The sequence below is a fragment of the Helobdella robusta genome (genome assembly GCF_000326865.2).
Source record: "Helobdella robusta unplaced genomic scaffold HELROscaffold_42, whole genome shotgun sequence".
Taxonomy (NCBI): domain Eukaryota; kingdom Metazoa; phylum Annelida; class Clitellata; order Rhynchobdellida; family Glossiphoniidae; genus Helobdella; species Helobdella robusta.
The window spans coordinates 1,451,946-1,471,960 of NW_008704981.1; the positions used below are offsets into that span (position 1 = coordinate 1,451,946).

The window sequence follows — 20,015 nt, forward strand, 5'->3', positions numbered from 1 at the left end:
TAAACTTATATAATTCAACAATTTTTTCTGTGAAAATCATTAAACAGCAAAAGACACTGAAACTCGAAGACTACTGAAAAAAGAGGTTCGACAACATTAACAACAAAAACTACATCAACACCATCAAAAACATTACCAACAACATTAGCAATACTAGAACCACCACAGACATCAATATTCTGGAGCGGCAGAGTTTTGACACCAAAGCACTTACCAGCAAAAATGCTCACTCCATTTACTCCATCTACGATAACTCTGCGACGCCCTAGCGGTGAGTCAGATTTCATTTTGACAAAAGTAGAAACACACAACAACAACAGCAACAGCAGCAACAATATCAGCAGCGGCAAAAGCAACGCCAACAGCCACAACGGTGACGACGACAACGATGGTGAAACAATTTCCGTTCCATTTCAGAGGCCGAAGGCAAACTCGGCTAGCTGCATTACAGATGGCATAAGAGCAAGGTTTTGATTGATGCACCTAATAATGTTGTCACTCTCTTATTAATGTATTGCTATGTTGAAAAAATATTTGTTATTGTTGTTGTTTTTTTTTAATCAAGATGTTGTTGTTATTGCTGTGATGTTTGTTTTATTATGCAATTTTTATTTATTTGTTTTACTTTTTTGACTGTAACTGCAGTTGTATTATATTTTTTGGAGAATCAAATTGTTGTAAATTTCCACCGTTTTAGGGAGTGTTAGGTATTTGATTTTTAGCAGTATTTGAATGTTCATCGAACAAATTATTACATCTTGACATTTAATGTACTATGTTATTTTGAAAACAAAATGAATTAATTAAATTATTTTTAAAAAATTTAAAATATTCAGCAATTATGTTTATTATTAATTTTTATTTTAAATGTTTAACAAGCACACCACGTATCAATAATTTCAAATTACAATGTCATCACCTCGGCTTTCCAAATTTCATTACAATTTTAACGAATTAATACAAAATTCTGTTAACAATAACTTTACCAACACTCACCCATCCACCCACCGACCCTGCAGTCACTTCCTGAGCACCATGGGAGCCTACATGATCAAACACGACTACCTCCTCACGCCACCTGTGGCCTTGAACGTCCCCCACCAAACCACACCCACCCAACCGGCCAGACGAAAAAACAGTTGGCAGGAAATTTTCAAACGGGACTTTAAAAATTTTCGCGTGCACGCTGCGGATAGCATCAAGGGCAGTGTGGACAGCCTGCTAACTCGCCTCTCCAACAACAGCGAATCAGCCAGTCGTTACAGCACGTTTCTCCAAGCATCGAACGATCTAATCATTGAAGTTCTCCCTCGCAATGACGAATACGACGGAAGAATTTTAAACGGATATGGAAGAAAAATTTTCAGAAAGAAGGGGTATTATAAAATGAGAAGCAAGTCGAAATCGCCGGTGAATAATGAGCGGTGGAAACGGCTGAGCAAGAGTTGCAAATTGAACAGTGAGTTGCAGCAGCATCTCAGCGAACTAGACAGGTACATAACAATGGAGAAATTGAGAAGAAACAGTGAACTGGAGCATAATAATGCATGTGATGGGTGTTCGGGAAAAAATATTGCAAGCTTTACTCGTAATAGCAAAAATATTAACAATAATAATATCTTCAATAATAAAAACCATGAAATGAAAATGAAGAAAGAGCATGCTACTTATAGCTACAACAACGACAACAACCACGTAAACAGCTACAAAGAAGAAAGTGATCAGCTTTTCTCCTCAAACTCAACAATTCAATTTAAAATTTTACAACAGCAACAACTTTCACAAATACTTCAACAACAACAACCGCAACAGAGTCAACAACAAAAGCAACAACGTCAATATCAAATTCATGATGAACAGCAGCTGCGAGAGAGTTTTCAAAAACTGCTTCAATTAAATGATACCCAGTCAATACTATTCACTCACTGCTCTAATAATGAACAAAAGCAACTACCGAAGCAAAACTCCCAAAAACACCAACATCAACATCATCATCAGCATCAGCAGCAGCAACAGCAGCAACAACAACAACTACGCGACAATCAACAGCAACCGTCTCAGCAGAAGGGGCAAAAACAATCTCGCAATAAAACATTTGCGGCAAGCTACTCAACAAATCAGCTACCGGAGGACCTCTCAAAATCCTGCCCCGACCGAAGTTTCATCTGCCCCCTTCAAGGTGTCAGTGTGGGTCAAGGTCGTTTTAAGGCCTGCTTGCCACTGAATGCATTTCCCAAGGGTCATATATGTCTAAAGGTCAGAGGTTATCGCCTGGAAATTATTCAGCTAATAAAAAGAAGAGGGGACGGTAGGAGGAGTGGAGGGAGTAGTAGGGAGGGGAGCGATGATGGGCGGCTTGAGTGGATAAGCCACGTTGAAAGCAACAGAGATAATGAAACTGAGATTAGTACGAGAGACAAAAAAATAGCCACTGGAGCCAACCATATGAGTGAAAGAAGAACATACAGCGGAGAAAGTAGCTTAAACGTCAACAGTTTTTATGGAGAGTGTGAGGCTCACAGTGGGGACACTCCGAGGAGGAAGATAAGCGACTGCACAGAGTACAACTACGCAAAAAAGATGAACAACTTCAACAGCAATAACAAAGCTTGTGCAAACATGGATGACAACATTGACAGAACAACAAACGAATGCATCAAAAACACAAAATATTCCAGAGCAAACACGATGTCAGACCGAGGCGTTGTATCGAATAACTCGTCCTCTTCGCTACGTTTTTCTTACTTCGCTCCAATCAGTATCGGCAACAATAACTTCAGTTCAAACCCCAGCACGTCATTCAACCTCGGCAACAACACCAACAGCAATCTCATTCTGAACTGCAGTAGCAATGTTTTGAATGGATGCAGCCAGCAACACATTGAAACGATTCCAGTTAGGAGCAACCAGGGGAGCAGAAGAAATAGCAGAAATGAAGAAACAATTGCAGCGACGGGTAAGAACAACGTTCCACATCCACCGGATGATTTCCCGATAAGCGGATACCGATATCTCGGAAGTGTCAGCATACCGATATTCGTCGAACCTTCCAGCATTGATTTCGGTTTGGATAATCTATTGCAATGGTTGAAGATAGATGGGAAATTGAAGGGCTGTATTAGTAGCAGTTGTCTAAATTTAGATGACCCGCTAGATGATGACGATGATGATATTAATATTGGAGGTAATGATGATGATAATGATGATGACGGTCTCGTTGTTGCTACTGTTGCTGGTCATGATGATGATGGCTTGCTGGAAATTGAACGAAAGAAAAATTGAAACAAAAGAAAGAAAAAAAGAGTAAAAATATGATCCAAATGAATATGAGAGAGAGGATGGGTTGGGTAGTATGTTCTCGCTAATTATAGCATTGTTGATATTATAAACTCAGCATTTAATTAACAGTGTGTGTGTATGTGTGTGTTTGTTTGTGCGTGCGTGTGTGTGTGCGTGTGTGTGTGCGTGTGTGTGTGCGTGTGTGTCTGTCTGTTTGTGGGTGCGTGTGTGTTATTGTGTGTATGTTTGTTTGTATGTGTGTGAGAGTCTGTTTGTGTGTGTTATTGTGTGTGTGCGTGTATGTTTGCTTGTTTGTTTGTGTGTCTGTGTGTATGTGTGTGTTTCTAAGTGAGCGTTATTGTTATTAAACACTTCATGACAATTTCATAACATTCATTGACATTGAAATTATGTAAAAAAATTATATATAAAATAATTGGGTCGTTGACATCATAATTTTTTTCAGTATATTTATAACAATAATAATAATATTCATTGTACTCTCGTTCTGATTCTTATTAATCTCATTAGAAAAAATAGTTTTTTCAGAACTGGTGGCTATTAATCAATTAGTATTCTATTAATTAATTGATGTTATTAGTTTTATATGTAATTTATATATCTAACTTTTTATCTATCCATCTATCTGTCTATCTATCTATCTATCTATCTATTTTTATTATAATACTGCATAATTTGTTTTCTAGTTCCTTAATTGAATGACATGCCGATAAATTTTTGTTGATTCTAGCCGATTATTATTATTATTAACTTTTTTCCTAATAATATTTTTCTTATTTTTAAAATTATTTTTTTCGAAAACGGCTATGATTTCAATTAATTTTATTCTAGTGATACCACTCAGAGCGAAAAATTTGATAGAAACAGATAATACTCTATCTGTATCCATATCAAATTCATTATTTTTTCAAATTTAAAATAAGTTTCATGTAAGGTATTTTAAAGATAAAATCACTTTTGATGAATTATTTGTATAAAAAAATATATGTTTGACACAAGGTACATAAATAAACATGTTTCTCAAGCTTGTTGGCGCCGAAGATGTGTAAGCTGATTAGGAGTAGAAAGATTATTTTTACTTTTAATGCTGAATGTAAACCGCATGGGATATTTCACAGTTAGGATGGTCGCTCAATGGAGAAATAAATAAACCAATGAAGACACCGAAGATATGAAACCAACGTAAGAAAATGTTGAACGTGCTAAAATGATTAATTGACAAGCAAATCCATCCAAAAGGAGATGTAATAATTTATTGTTTTTACAATTCTAGAGCGCATATTTGCCTACAAAGGACATAAATTTTAAACATCAATCCCTTGTTTACATTTTTACTCTATGATATCTTTTCATATTCCAAAAAAAAGGTGTTTAATATCCTAAATTTAGTTTAGTAACGCAACAATTATTTTCTTTACATTTGTAAACATATTTTAATTCCTTCAGCAAATGCATCGTTATCTGGCTGAAAATTAAATATACTACTGCGTTCAACATTTTAATTTCAATTTCTTTAAAGCAATTACAAAACCTAACAAAAACGTACTAACTGATGGAAAAACTTTCCATTTGTTAACATTTGAATTTTGCATTCAATACAAATTTTTTTTAAACAAAAATTAAAAAGTAAAGAGAAAACTTTTGTTTCGTTACAAACCATAGATCAGCAAGAGAATTTGTCAATCCTTTTTTTTAGAAAATTCGTCTGATACATCATTTCAATTTGTGTAGAAACATTTTGGAATAACTCAACTTTAACGATTAATCAGGTTAATAATAATTTTGTTTATAACAGTTTAAAAAAACAAGCAGTAACACAATATCCAGTACAAGAATTTTTATGGATTCATTAAAAACGTAAGCGGAGCCAGAACGATCGTTAGCGAGGGAACAAAGAATTAATGCATTTCAAATCCTATTACCAAATGCCAGCCAGCCACAAAACAACTGCTACCTATTTATCTTCCGAATTATATTTAATTTTATTATTTCGCTAATTTTTTCTTATGAGTATATTGATTGATATTTTTAAATTTGTAAAAAGAAAATATATTGAACTTTAATTCACTTGTGACAAACGTTAGAAATATTCATATTATTCATTGAAAATTCATGAATTCACAAATGCTTTAGAATATATATAGAAACCAATCAAAAGAAGAATTTAGTTTCAAAATTTTGGTTGATAAGCTGATCTTGATAATATTGTTGATAAGCTTGATCTAATTATTAGCATTATGTATTACGTTATGGAGATGCTTTATAAGAAAACCAAAACCTCACATTTTTTTTGGTAAAAATTTGTAAAAAATACTTTTTGAGACCTGTTTGATAACGGTCATTAACCATTTAAGAAGTAAAAATATACAATGAGATATTTGATGTTTTTAGATTTATGATATCAAACAACGATAAAAATTTCACATCATAATAAAATACCGAATTTTCCAACAAAAGAAAAAAATTCAAAAATAATTTAACGTTAAATAAAGATGTTTTTTGTCAAAATAGCTCAAAGTCACAAAATGAATTATATTTAAAACAAAAAATACATTTAAAACATATAAAGCATCTCATGATGAACATCTTGTGGATGCACTTAAAGCTTTTAGAAACAATTTTATTTATTGCAGTTACCAAAAAACACCATCACGCAGATCCTAATTTACAATCATAATATTCTGTTTTTCGTTTTGTAACAAAAAATTAACACCGAAAACAAAAGATGAAAACATCTTCGGATGATACTTAAAAACTTAGTAAAAACATTTCCACATAATTACGCAGCGACGGCGGATTGGAAAGATTTGTTTGTCTGCCCCTCCTTTATGACGTGCACGGGTATGAGAGGATGGTCCGTTTTCATTAAGTAGTTCTGTGTGTTGAAAATGTAGAGAGTATGATTAGGTAGGAAGATTTGAATATAACAATTTCAAATTGCCCCAATTGCTTCTATACATACAGATGCAATGACACACACACACACACACACACGCACACACGCACACACACGTTCGATAACAGACAAATAACACATGTATATAAACTTTGATTTGTTATATGGTCATTGAACATTTAAAGGTTAGAAGGTTAAAGGTAAATCTCTCTTGTGCCCGCTTCGGAGGTTTCAAGTTTTTCATTAATTTGGCTATTTGAAGTTTTATTAGATCTTACATGAGCGTAGCCAACTCCGTTTTGTTTTTCAGTTTTTGAGGCGTTCCTTCCAATCCAGACAAATACGTCTGAAGCAGTGTCAAAGATGAAGACATCCTGAAGTAGTAAAATAAATCAATAAATAAATTCAAGATCAAATTGATTCAATTGGTATAATTTCATAAATCCATAATTTACCAACATAATTGTAGGAATGAATGTTTAGGTTTATCAAACCAACACATTATTAAAATTCAATGAAATATTTAATTGTCATGGAAATGGGCTGAATGTTGGATGCTTGGACCTTGGATGCAAAATCTTTCATTGAGACCTGTCCTGATTTGATCTTCTCCATCTTCAACTGACCACTCTCATCGGAAACTCTGCGAATTAATTTTATTTCATAAATTAAAAAAAATTTCCACTTATTTAATTAGATCAAAAATTTAGTTGTCGTAAATTTCGAGACAGAATCGTCTTTTACTATTTTTTTCAGACAGAGGCATCAAAAGAATCAGCGCGCTACAATTATTGCATGGGCTAGGCTGAGATCCTGTTGCTATAGCAAAGCCAGGCAACTAAACCATTATTGCACCATGACACGCTTCTTAAGTTACGACTTGAGCATTCTAATAAACTTAGATGATACAAGTGAAAAAATTGTGAGTTAAGAATAAAATCAGAATATTTATTACTTTGAAATGATAAATTTAGAGAAAAAAATGAACCGGCAATCATTTACTTCGCAAGAAAGCAAATTTATTCGCAAATAAGTAAAAAATGTAAGATTTAAATTTTAAAAACTATAAAGTATAAAGCCATGAAATACTTATTCACTTCAACAAAAGCCTCTCCTTTGATTTATTTCCCTGCCCGCCAAGCATATCATCATATTCGGGGGAACCGCTGTCACCAGTCAGCAGACTGTAAAACTCATGCTGTAAGTTAAATAAAATTTAAAAATTATTACCATATTAATTTATTAGTTAAATAAAGGCAGGAATTTTATTAAATCATGTAAGTAGTTCAAGAAAAATTTCCAAAATAGAAATTTATTTTGAATTAGTTTGATTTTATTATATATATATTTATATATACCCATGGTTTTTATTTAGAGCCCCGGGTGAGACACTCGAAAAACTTTTTAAGCAAATTCAAGTTGTAAAATTAAGATTGTGGAATATTTTTGTTGGGGCCTTTTAACTGAAACCCCAGTTGTCATACCATTTTTTTCATTTTCAACCATAAAGTGCTTTCCACATCTGCTATATCCAATTAAATTAGTTTAATTTTTGTAGCACACAAAAACCTTTATAAATATTTAACAAAAATATACTTAATTTTTTCACAATGTTTAACAATTTTTTGTCATATTTTACGTAGAAATTAATATCTTGAAATAATTTTATTGGGAACTGCCATCAAAAACTTTGTGGTTACGTCTTTCAAGTTAAAAAAAAAAGAAGTACCAACATCATCTGATATATCATCTTCGTCCAGTGTTTCTCCGACTGATTTGTTTCTCTCAGATTTCAACTTCTGCATATAGCCTGCCGCCTGGCAAACCAATTGTAATTATTTCACGTATTACATTTTAGAATTGACAATTCTTTAAATTTAAAACAATTTTCGCTAACTAAATACAATTATATTTTAATAAAGATTATTCAAACTACAACTTTTTAACGAATTTATACCTTCAGATATTTCGCCTATTTTTTTACTGAATATTTATTAAAAAATTGGTCTCAATTGAAAAAAATGGCCACCTTGAATCGTTCATCCTTGTTACTTCCTTTTCCATTCCACTGGTAAAACTTCAGACCAGCATCCAAGATGAACACGTCGTCAGATTTCAATGAAGTTCTCGCTATTGGAACCTTCATGAAAAGTGAGGAGTGTTATGCTAGCCACAAATTTGCAGAAGAGAAAAATTTTGAAAAAACTTTGACTTTTTTCTGTTTATCACCCAATTTTTAAAAATTTCGCTAATGCAACAAGTCTTTTACAAAAATATGTCATAATTTGGCATAATGTTATTGTTGTAAGAGTTGAAATATAGTTTTAAAACTAAATTTTCACAAATATTTATAGAGGCCCGTTCATTTCAGCCTTAATCATAAAAAGTTTGATTTCAAAAGCTGTTTAATGCAATATAGTGTTTATGATTTGTAACACGAGTTGTGATTCAATATTCGTGAGCTATCTATCAGTCAGGCAGAATCATTTGTAAGAAATAAATCAAAAATAACTTCAGAATAACTTGTCAAGTTTGTTAAATTAATTTGAAGAATTATTCTTGAAGTTATAAGTAATAATAAAATTATGTAAGAGGGCAAAATACAGCAAGGTTAGGTCATATTTCATTCTCCCAATTTATAACTTGCAATTAAAAATCATAAGAAAAAAATTAATGATCGTCACTCAAAATAATAGTTTGTGAAATGAAAAGAAATATTCAGTGCAAATCTTTTCAAAACCTCTTTCAGTGACACGAGAGTTTTATCCCCATGGAAGTGTAGCAGTCGTGGTTGGTATTCCACTGGTTTGACGTGGTTGAAACCTGATTCTGCCCCACCATCCATCGTTCTTTTGGAAATATTTTCAAAAAAATTTTTATAAATAATAAAAAAACTGTTTTTTGAAAATTTTTTAAAAATATTTTCTCATCACAGTATAGTTCTTAATTATGTAGATTATGTTACTGAAGTCTTTTTAATAAATAATTCTTACACCACTTCTGTAATAAATATTCTTAAAAATCAGCTTAGGGTTTATAAATGTCATTATTGTCTTGTTAAATCTATATTTTTTTTTATAAAATTTTTGAAAGAATCAATCTAAAAAAGGTAACTTCAGCGATTATCATAATAATAAACTAAAATCGTACGTGAATCCTTGTTTGAAGTATGATTTGAAGAGTTCTGACTCGTAGCCTTCAACCTCACGATGTTGTACCGGCTTATCGTCCAGGTAAGTGTCCAACTCCACCGTTTTGTAGGCCGCTGTACCATACTCATCCTTTTGGGATCAAAGAGATTTCAAATAGAATGTTGTTAATAAAATTTTTGGCAAATTGCGATCTTTTAAAATATTTAGTAGCCGTGCTTGATGTTCATGAATGTTTTTTTTTAAATCAACAGGTTAACAACAATTTCAGCTGGTAAAAATATTTTAAGAAGTTTAAATCATTCCCTCACTACACAAGTCTGTACTTTAAAATAAGAACATTAATTTGGACTCATTGCGGTTGTATGTAAATGAGCTAAAATTTTTACATACTCTTATAATAACATACAAAAACCGTGTTATGACAACGTTAAACACCACATGTAACACAATCATGCTGCTCGCAACATCGCAAGCTCAGTGTGTGTCTACAATAAGTCGAAATTATTTCTTTTTTTTTGTTCGTGATTGTTTACTTGTCTGAATATTTAATTAAAATAATTTGTACATATAATTTGTTCTCAAATCTTTCAAATGTATTAGCAACATGAAAAACACTTAAATTTACTAGCAAAATAAAATTTTGTTCGTTTCAGACCTGTGTACTTTGCCCACCAATCCAAAAATGAAGATCGTACGCTAACTCGTTGCTGTTTGGTTTTGGCTTGTACGTCTAATAAAAATATTATAAAAAAAATAGAAGAAAAATGGTTAAATTATTCAAAATCTATTCTTTTTCCATATTATCATGGCAAGGAAACAATATTGACTTAGTTTGAAATGTTATGTAGCGATGAAGAAACATTCATTAAAAAGAATTAAAAATTTTTAAATTTCTTTATTTAATGGTCAATTTTCAACGTTCACAAACGTTCAGTATGATGTAAGAGTCTCCACTGTAGAATCTTCCATAATCTCTTTCAGGCCAGTCTGTCACCTTGAAGTTCTGTATGAGAATGTTTGTTCATTTGTTCGCTTGTTTGTTCGTTAGTTAATTCATTTGTTTGCTTGTTTGTTTGTTTGTCTGTTTGTTTGTTGCCTGTTCGTTTGATCTTCTATTTGTTTGGTGAAGAATTTGTTTAAATTGGTTGCGTGTTCTATCAAAATGTTTTCATACACTTGCTTTGTCGTGATTGAAATACAGTTTTCATAGACCTTTTCAGATTAATAAAAATAAGTGCCTACTGTTTGGTTTCATTCTCTTTCTCCCTCACTTTCATCTCTCTTTTTGTCACTTACTTTTTATATCTCTCTCTTTCTTCTCTTTAATTCTCGTTCTCCTTCTTATAAATTTTTGTCTCTTTCACTCTCTTTTTCTCTTTAATTTTCCTTTCCTCATTTCATTCATTCAAAACTCATTCCCTAATCCATTTTCTCTCTCAATCAATCACACTTACCACAATCCTCCAGATCTTGATCCCAACTTTCTGTCCTGCATTCTTCCAGGCTGGTTCCGTTTCCGCCGACTCTTCTGCAATAAAAAAGTAACGATAGTGTAGTGGTTAGTGTAGCAGTGACTGGATACGAATGCAGTGAGATCCTCGTCGTCTAATACTACATGCAACGTATATCATGATGCACGGACAGAAAGAAGGAGAGTTAGGCTACTACAGAAAGAGAGAGCGAAAGAGAGAAAGAGAGAGAAAAAAAAGAGAGAGAGAAAAAAAGAGAGAGAGAGAGAGAGAGGAGTAGTAGCAAACAACAGTAGATACGAGATGATCAATTTTATAAAACCTTATTGATCTAAGCCATTGTTTTGAAAAGTACGCCGTTAAATTATGAATTGCAATTTTCAACTGAAAATTTATCATCACTTGAATTAAACTAAACTAAACATCGGCATTTTGGAAAAAATTCTCATTTCACAATAAATTTATATTAAAAATGTTTCATTAATCAAATTTTTTGACGAATAACATGAATTATTTCATTTCATCATCTTAACAATAGCATTTTACTACATTAGATACAAAATAAACTATTGTTATTTAAACTCTTATAATAACTTGCTCATAATGTTGGATGCTTTTGGTGAAGTTTACCATTTGTTCGGTGATTCTCTTGTTAATTAAGATTTTCAACCTTGTTGATATTATTCTTCATTGTTAAGTTTCGACGCGACCGATTGTGGATTCAGTTTGACGTTTAAACCAAGTTCTCATTTTAAAATTTGTTCTCAATATGATAGTTGTTTTATGAGGAAACAATTCAAAACAATGAAATCAAAATAGCAAATAATTAAAATGAAATAAAATTTTTTATGTGACAAATGTTTCACTGTGTTTCATTATAAAAAACAAACAAACAAAATTCTACTTTGCCTACTAAAATATTTTATCAAATTGTAGCTGTTAATTCCTGGATATCGTGTTTAGGTTGCACTTCTAACTAGACTAGAAATCTGAAAACAAGTGGAAATTAAACATTTTAATTACTTTTAACTTTTCTGTCGAGGTCAGAGCCAAAGAGAGCCACGTTGGAATCCTTCCAATCATAAGTTTTTGGTTTCAACAATCCTACAAGCAAATAAGAGCAGAATAGGAGGTTTTAATTGAATCATTAAAACCAATCCAAGGCTAAATAATAATGTAAACTAAAAGATTTTAAAGGTGAAACAAATAAATCCAAATTATACCCTTCAATAAGTATATCACATACGTTTACTCTAGTATCGTTTGGTACCAAAATTACTATTTAGTTAACAATTGCTGAAAATGATAAATTTACGGGAAAAACCTAATTGCAATACATACAACAAGCAATACGATGTATTGCGTATTGTTAGCCGCGTACATGTATCTTGATATTATATATATATACGCGTAAAACATGGTATTATTATGATGGGAGATGCCATTTCACAAAAATAAAATGTCGAAATGTGTTATAGCAAAATGACCTGGCATTTTGTGAAGTTTTTTCTAGAAATTGTTTTCCTTTTAATGTTTATCCCAAATCCAAATAAAGCTCAAAAATGTATTTCCACTTTAATTTTTTGGAGACAGAGATACAAATCTGGAAGAAAACGAAAAGAAAGTTATATTCAATATTCCTTGCTAACATAAAACTTCCTATAACTAACAAAAATACTCAAAATAGTAATGAACGAAACTCATTTACAAGAAAACTGAACCTTATGTTTAATAACACCCAGAACAATACTGATTATAAATTTGACTTGAATTGAATTTGAAAAAGTATGAAAACAAATAAATATTATTTTCAATAAATAAACTAATAAACATCTCAAAATTAAACTAAAATAAACCTTGAAAAATAGAAACAACTTAGCCAAAATTGTTATTACGTAAAAAAACAATATCACGCTTTGGCGTTTATAAAACTTCGCAACCAAGAAGAGAGAACGAGGGTGGATACTTTTGAATTGGTTATAATAATAATAATAATAATAATAATAATAATAACAACAACAGCAAAATTATACTTGTAAATACTTTTAATGTTATTATTACTGCGTTGCGCAAACATCCTTAGACCAGAATGGCAATATTAAAATATCTTCAACAGTAGAAGCAGAAAAATATTATTACTGTTATTTATACTGTCATTTATTTCTTTTCATACTTTTTTTCTTATTTTTATTACTATTTTGCTGAAATGTTAATGCCAAACAAACATGCATTAACAAAAGACAGCTTACCAAGAGCATCTAAGCCTAACAAAGTATGAATTTGAACGATACGGCATAATGTTTTGATACCACTACTACTACTAATAATAATAATATAAATTTTGTAATGTTATTATTATTATTTTATTGTTAATATTATTATTATTATTTAAGTTCAAAAGCAGCGAACATTCCAACAGCTTAACAATCGTTCGACAATGGTGTGTTTAGATTGATAGGTAGCTCTAGCGTGAAATTACGTTCAGCTCGAGTTAAAGAGCGGATGACAAACAAATGAATTAGTGAATGAACTAATGAATGAATGAATGAATGAGTGAGTGAGAGAGTGAGTGAATGAATGAATGAATGAATGAGTGAGTGAGTGAGAGAGTGAGTGAGTGAGTGAGTGAGTGAATGAGTGAGTGAGTGAGTGAGTGAGTGAGTGAGTGAATGAATGAATGAGTGAGTGAGTGAGTGAGTGAGTGAGTGAGTGAGTGAGTGAGTGAGTGAGTGAGTGAGTGAGTGAGTGAGTGAGTGAGTGAGTGAGTGAGTGAGTGAGTGAGTGAGTGAGTGAGTGAGTGAGTGAGTGAGTGAGTGAGTGAGTGAGTGAGTGTGTGAGTGAGTGATGAGTGAATGAATTAATGAATTAATGAATGAATGAATGAACTAATGAATGAATGAATGAACGATCGATCGAACAAACGAACGAACGAACGAACGAACGAACGAATGAATGAATGAAAAAACGAACGAACGAGCGAACGAACAAATGATTGAAAGCATAATTGAATCGATGAATAACAAATTAGTTAATGCATAGGAGCATGGTAAATGAACAAACGAGTGAATAACCGTATGAACTAACTAATGAACATATAAAAATATGATTGATTGATTAAGTGGGTATGGAAGAACCAGCATAATAGAGAACAATGAATTAATGAATGAAAGTCAGAACGAACAATTGAACTGATAAATGCAGTAAAATAGACAAAACAAACAAACAGACAAATGAACCAACAACAATAGCAATGAATCATTGATGAATTCAAATTAATAAACTGCCGAATCAATATAATACTGAAATTCTGTGTTTTTGAATTCACATTTCGATTAGAAATTTATCTTTAGATCCGGAATATCGGAGTTGGGATCGGTTGTTGCTGGGAATTTTTGTGGAATCTGTTGTCGCAACTTTTGAAAAAGTCACGTTCACCAGGACTGAACTTTGCAATAAACAACGAGCGATGCACTTATAATTTTCAATTGCTTAGACTATCACATTTGATGACCAAATTCGCAAAAATTTTAATTTGCCATTAAATCACACCTACTACAACATCACGCATATGTGCTACTCACACACACACACACACACACACACACACACACACACACACACACACACACACACACACACACACACACACAGTGAGTGAATAGTTGATGTTTGATTGATGTGACAATGAACTATTGTTTCTACAATTGGAAAGGTTTCTTACATTATGACTATCTTTGTTAAGGTAGACATTCACTAATGGAATATTATAATTGACGTCATTACTATTTAGCAGATAAGAAAATATATATGAATGTTCAGACAGAGGCGCAGGTAAGAAGGGGTAGTTGGGTTTGAAAAATGGAAAAAAGTTGGTAGAGTTAAGGGAAATTGAAAAAAATCTCTATATACTTTAGTAATAAACTGAGACTGAAAAGTATTTCCGTCCCTCTCACAACATATCTTTGGTACAAAACTACAAATTTTAATGTAGCCAAATTTGTTAATAATAGTAAACAAATAAGAGAAAGGTCTGCCACATTTTTAACAATATTAAAGCCCTCATACAACAAAAATTTTCAACCACTGTGTATGTATGTTTAGGTTCGTGTGTGTATATATATATATACATATATATATATATATAATATATATATGTTTAGGTGTATGTTTATGTATATATATATATATATATATATATATATATATATATATATATACATATGTTTATGTGTATGAATTTATTCTTATATGTTTAAGTGTATGTATTTATACATATGTTTAGATGTATGTACATTTATATATATGTGTGTGTGTACTGTCCATTTGTTTGTATATATGTATACAGAAATGATTGCCTTTTATTGACAGTGCTTAAAAATAAGAAATATCATCGGGTCTCAGCACGAAGTTAACAAATGGCACAATGTTGTTCTTCGTGCTGACGTTTATCAATCTTGTTGTATCAGGTTTGTTTTTGAAGGATGATTTAAAATCATTTATCTGGATTTTCTTAATTGAATTTAAATCTTTCGAACAGTAAATTTCTAGATATTTTTTCACATTCTTACTTGATTGAAAACAAAATTTAATGTTTCCTGACCCCAAGTTGGATTTGCGAGGAACGTTCTACTGCGAAAACCATCAACTCAGAGTTCGTGTTACGATACCACTTGTAATAAATACAACGCTTCATTGGCTGTTGATGGAGATAGCAATCCAAACTTTGATTACACTCACTGTTTCCATAATACCTTCGAAATATTAGAGGATAGATGGATCCTTGTCGATATGCTCATTGCGTACAAAATTGACTACGTTGTTTTCTGGAGTAGAGATAGTGATTGTAAGTAAAAATTTTTGCATACATCGATGTATTTATAAGTCTAAAAAAATTCTGATTAATTATTCAACATAAATATGTAAAAATTTCAGCTGAACGCAACGAAAAATTCATCATCGGACTGACAAACGTGAATTATTTTGATCCCACTTCTGATCGACCATTAAGGGGAAAGTTTCCCATCTGCGGTCAGTACCCTGATCCACCTCAGGTCAGCTCTCCACACCGTGTGAACTGCGGCAACAACGTAACTGCTTCCAGGTACGTCATCGCCCAACAATACTCACTGGCGCTAGTCGGATTCGTCGTCTGTGAGCTTGAAGCTTTTCCAAGAGAAGGTACCTTAAGAAATTTTATATAGTTTAATTTGATAACAATCGTTTGTAGTGAATTATTTTTTTTGATTAATCATCTGTTTTTATACATTACAATTTTCCACTATACAACTCTAATGCCCAGAAAAAATTTGGAGACACAGAGAAGGAATGAAATTATCTGGTTTGACAATTCGAACAACTAAAGCCAGGACTGTTTATCACTGTGTGATTCTCTGCCTCCAGTCGACTGGTTGTTCATCAGTGAACTTCAATCGCGATTCAAAAACGTGCGATCTCAACACTGGAACTGTCGAAAATGTTACCAACTTTGTAGGAAATCAATCGTGTGACTATTGGCAACGAATGTAAGTTCACCACACGATTGTATAACTCACCGTTGGTGAGAATCAATTAAGAATCAATAGATTTTTTTTGAAAAATATTAGTTGAGTGGTTGTCGAAACAGTTTATGACAGGATTTTTTTAAAATTTGATGTATTCAACAGCAAAAACATTCATATATCATAGACGTAGCACTATTAATTGCTTTTATAATTTCGAGTGCTTTTAGGTCTCTGTAGAAAAAACCTTATTAATTTCGTATGTTTATTGTGCTTAATGTTTATGAATGACAACCATTTAAACTTTAATTCGTTGTTTATTCTACTAATTAATGCATCACTTATAGTTTTCAATGAATATTCAAATTTCAAATAAAAATCATCAACTAAAAGCAATGGGACTGACAAAAATATATTTAAGCATTATTGATGTAATTTTTTTATTTCAAAAAATTATTAAACGAATGTTCAAACTAAATAAAAATAATTTTCAAAAAAAACGTTAACGAACATTAAATTGTAAATAACTAAGGATCCAGAGAAAACCATGCACGCTCTAAAGCATTCAAATTTATATTTGAAGATCTCACAATTTCAAACTAAAATGCGTGCTTGCTACTTTCCAAAGTAATTAAATTTTAACCGTTGCATTTTTACAAATGAATAGTTGAGCATAGTTCCTTGAATGCACTGAAGAAGTTAGTTGCACGCACATGTGCGAATCCAAGAGAGCGTACCGTTGAGTCGAATCGTAGGTCCAACAGCGGACTCTTTCTGAATGAAGTCGAATATGTAACGTAGGAAAAGTCAATTAAAGTGTCCTAGCCTTGGATAACTTGATATTTTAAACTAATTTTACATCAAACGTTAGCTAATTTTTTGAGGTATCAATCCACAAATAACTATACTATTTTTGATTTCGTTTTAATATGTTTATCTTTGCTACCTCGACGCAAAATTTTGAAGAATAACTAGTAATTAACGAAACAATTCATAATGATACACATTAAAACGTAAAAATCACATATTTTTTCAAAAGTTAACATGCACCTAAATATGTAGATAATCATAATATAAGAATTAACGTTATTCTAAGAAAATGTAAAATTTAAAGCATGCAACGTATATTCCAAAATCAACTAATTTCAAAATAAAGTAAGTGCTCGTTTTCATTCCTTGTCAGACTTTTAATGTCGATTTTCAAAAATCCAAATTTTAAATTTTCCATAAATGGTTTGAGGAACAATGTTGCATGAATGAACTAAAACGGCAAAATGCACGTAAATGAATCGATGATAATGAGATATTTTTTTTTTTAAAGTATTAAATACAAAACAAACATTCATACAAGAAAGATTTATTAACGTTGGAATGGATGCAATCAGCAGAAACCATTTATGAACGCCACGTCAAAATGATTTGCAAAGAATTTTTTCACAAATTGGAGAATTTACTTTAAAACCTAGAAGTATTTTTTAAATATTTTTAAACACCTTACTAATATAGCCTATCAGAGCTAAAACATCGTAAAACTGCAGAAGAAGGAGACGGAAGAATTAATATAAATGAAATCATTTGAGCAAATCAGAAGCAAGCTTGTATTGTAAAGTTTTGTAAAAAAAAGATGTAATTCGGCATAAAGAATAGTTTTAAATAAGTAATTTTATTTTCACTAGCAAATTTGCACTAGCTAGACCTAACCCTTCAAGCTTTTCCAAACACTACCTGTAGTTTTGTTTTTTAATATGTTGCCAAACAGAGATTAACAAATATATGACCAAAATACTATTTACACAGGATAACATTTTATCTCGAATACAAAGCGATTTGTTTAAAAAATGAAAACTGAACGAATGATATTTTGGATCTCTGTTTTATTATTTTCTGTGCAGAAAGGTTAGTTTGCGGGTTTTTTAAACTTTCAAAAAAAAATTTTCTCAATTTAAACTAGAAAGTTAGATTCTAAATTGATAGAACAAAATTATTCAGTCATTTCTCAGAAGAACGTTTTATTGTTGAAGCCGGCAACACAAAGTTCAATTTACTTAGAAAATAATGCACCGCATCCTGGTTCGCTGGCTGTTGACGGCGACAAAAATCCAGATATTGATCTTGGAGGTTGCTTCCATGCTGGAGTTGAACCTCTCAAAGAATTCTGGGTTCTAGTTGATATGATCATTCCATACAGGATTGATTACGTCATTTTATGGAGTAGAAAATATTCAGTTTACAGTAAGCCAGCTTTTTGTAACATGTTTAATTTTCCATATAGTACAACTTTTTTGTCTTTATTTTTTATTTGATCATTTTTATTACAATTTTTTTTTACGATTAGCGCGTGTCTGTAAAAACTGAACAAATTGAAATAACGATAAAGATTGTCAATTTATTACTTGTTCAAAATGATTATATAATTAAAATACCAATTTCTTGCATGAACAATTTTACTTTTGATCTGATGACTAGTAACTTTTATGAAACTTGCACTGATCAGCTCCAAGAAACGACAATTTCATCATCGGATTGACAAACGTCAATTATTTCAACCTTCTCACCAACCAGACCATCAGAGGCAAGTTTCCTCTCTGCGGTGTGTACCCCTATCCTACCCAACCTAGTTTTGGACATCGTGTCAACTGCAGTTCCAACCTGCCTGCTTCCAGGTATGTCATCGCCCAACAAGCTGAAAATGCTGAATATGGATTTTGCATATGTGAACTTGAAGCTTATCCTATGAAAGGCAAGCTTTAACTTTAATATAAGCAATTTTTTATGTTTTTAATGTGCAAAACTACATATACCTTATATAAACTTAATTGTTGTTTAAACCACAGACTGTGCTTCTCATCACATAACATTCGAGCTAACCCACCAACAATTTTGGCAGAACTTTTTTATAATTTATAATTTACTTGCAATATTCAGAAAGTCTCTGGAGGCGTGTATCGGGTATAAAATTGAATGGACACCAGTTGCTCGGAGATGAAAAGCAAACGATTATCCAGTGCGTTATTAGGTGTATATCTGCGGTTGACTGCCATTCACTGAACTTTAATGTCGAAAGGAAAACCTGTGAATTCAACAACGGAACTGTTGAGAGTCTGGATGGTGTTGAAGCTAATTGTTTTTATGATTATTGGCAATTAATGTGAATTTGAACATGTCAACAATATGAAATCGTAAACTTTGTATCTCCAAAACAATGAAACATTGAATTATTTTTTCAAACTTTATTTACTAATCGTAGCTTGATTATTGCTTCACGTTTAAAAACTGCATCTCGCCGTAACTAAATTAATAAATCAAAACACTTTATTAATATTTCTTCTATTTCTTACCTGGCTTTAAAACTCTTGATTTGTCATATAAATTTTCTTAGTCTAGGTTTATTTTCCATCCAAATGCTAAAAATTTTGAATATAATTTAATTCACTATATATGCATTTGAATTTAAAATATTATGTAGAATTTATTTGTTAAAGTTTATTTTTAAACCTCTTCATAGGCTTGAACATTTTAAGTAGTAACAGGTTTATAATCTTTCAGAAAATAAGTCGATGCATGGAATAGATATTCACGAAACATCTATATAAATAGAGTTTGTACACGCTCATTAAACGCTCAATCGTATATATCCATGTTGTTTATATTTTCATCTATTATTTATGTTTTAAAATTGTTTGTTGTCTTTTATTTTAAT

The 20,015-nt window shown here is 31.6% G+C and overlaps 3 protein-coding genes across 3 annotated transcripts; 2 read left to right on the forward strand and 1 right to left on the reverse strand.

The window, feature by feature from the left end:
• Positions 1–222: 222 nt before the first annotated feature.
• Positions 223–3,282, forward strand: HELRODRAFT_177420 (hypothetical protein; the record flags this gene model as incomplete). The annotated part of the gene is made up of 2 exons (XM_009025610.1): positions 223–467; positions 1,020–3,282. The coding sequence occupies 2 exons, from the start codon at positions 223–225 to the stop codon at positions 3,280–3,282; spliced, it is 2,508 nt and encodes an 835-aa protein (XP_009023858.1).
• Positions 3,283–6,079: 2,797 nt separating this feature from the next.
• Positions 6,080–12,311, reverse strand: HELRODRAFT_177421 (hypothetical protein; the record flags this gene model as incomplete). Its single annotated transcript, XM_009025611.1, has 13 exons — positions 6,080–6,175; positions 6,475–6,570; positions 6,761–6,839; positions 7,294–7,394; positions 7,930–8,013; positions 8,226–8,336; positions 8,937–9,045; positions 9,347–9,477; positions 10,004–10,078; positions 10,277–10,351; positions 10,803–10,876; positions 11,841–11,921; positions 12,305–12,311. The coding sequence occupies 13 exons, from the start codon at positions 12,309–12,311 to the stop codon at positions 6,080–6,082; spliced, it is 1,119 nt and encodes a 372-aa protein (XP_009023859.1).
• A 2,929-nt stretch (positions 12,312–15,240) lies between these two features.
• On the forward strand, positions 15,241–19,066 carry HELRODRAFT_193117 (hypothetical protein; the record flags this gene model as incomplete). Its single annotated transcript, XM_009025612.1, has 6 exons — positions 15,241–15,283; positions 15,424–15,660; positions 15,750–15,995; positions 16,117–16,339; positions 18,267–18,547; positions 18,810–19,066. 6 exons carry the CDS (start codon positions 15,241–15,243, stop codon positions 19,064–19,066), a joined length of 1,287 nt encoding a protein of 428 aa, XP_009023860.1.
• Positions 19,067–20,015: the final 949 nt, after the last annotated feature.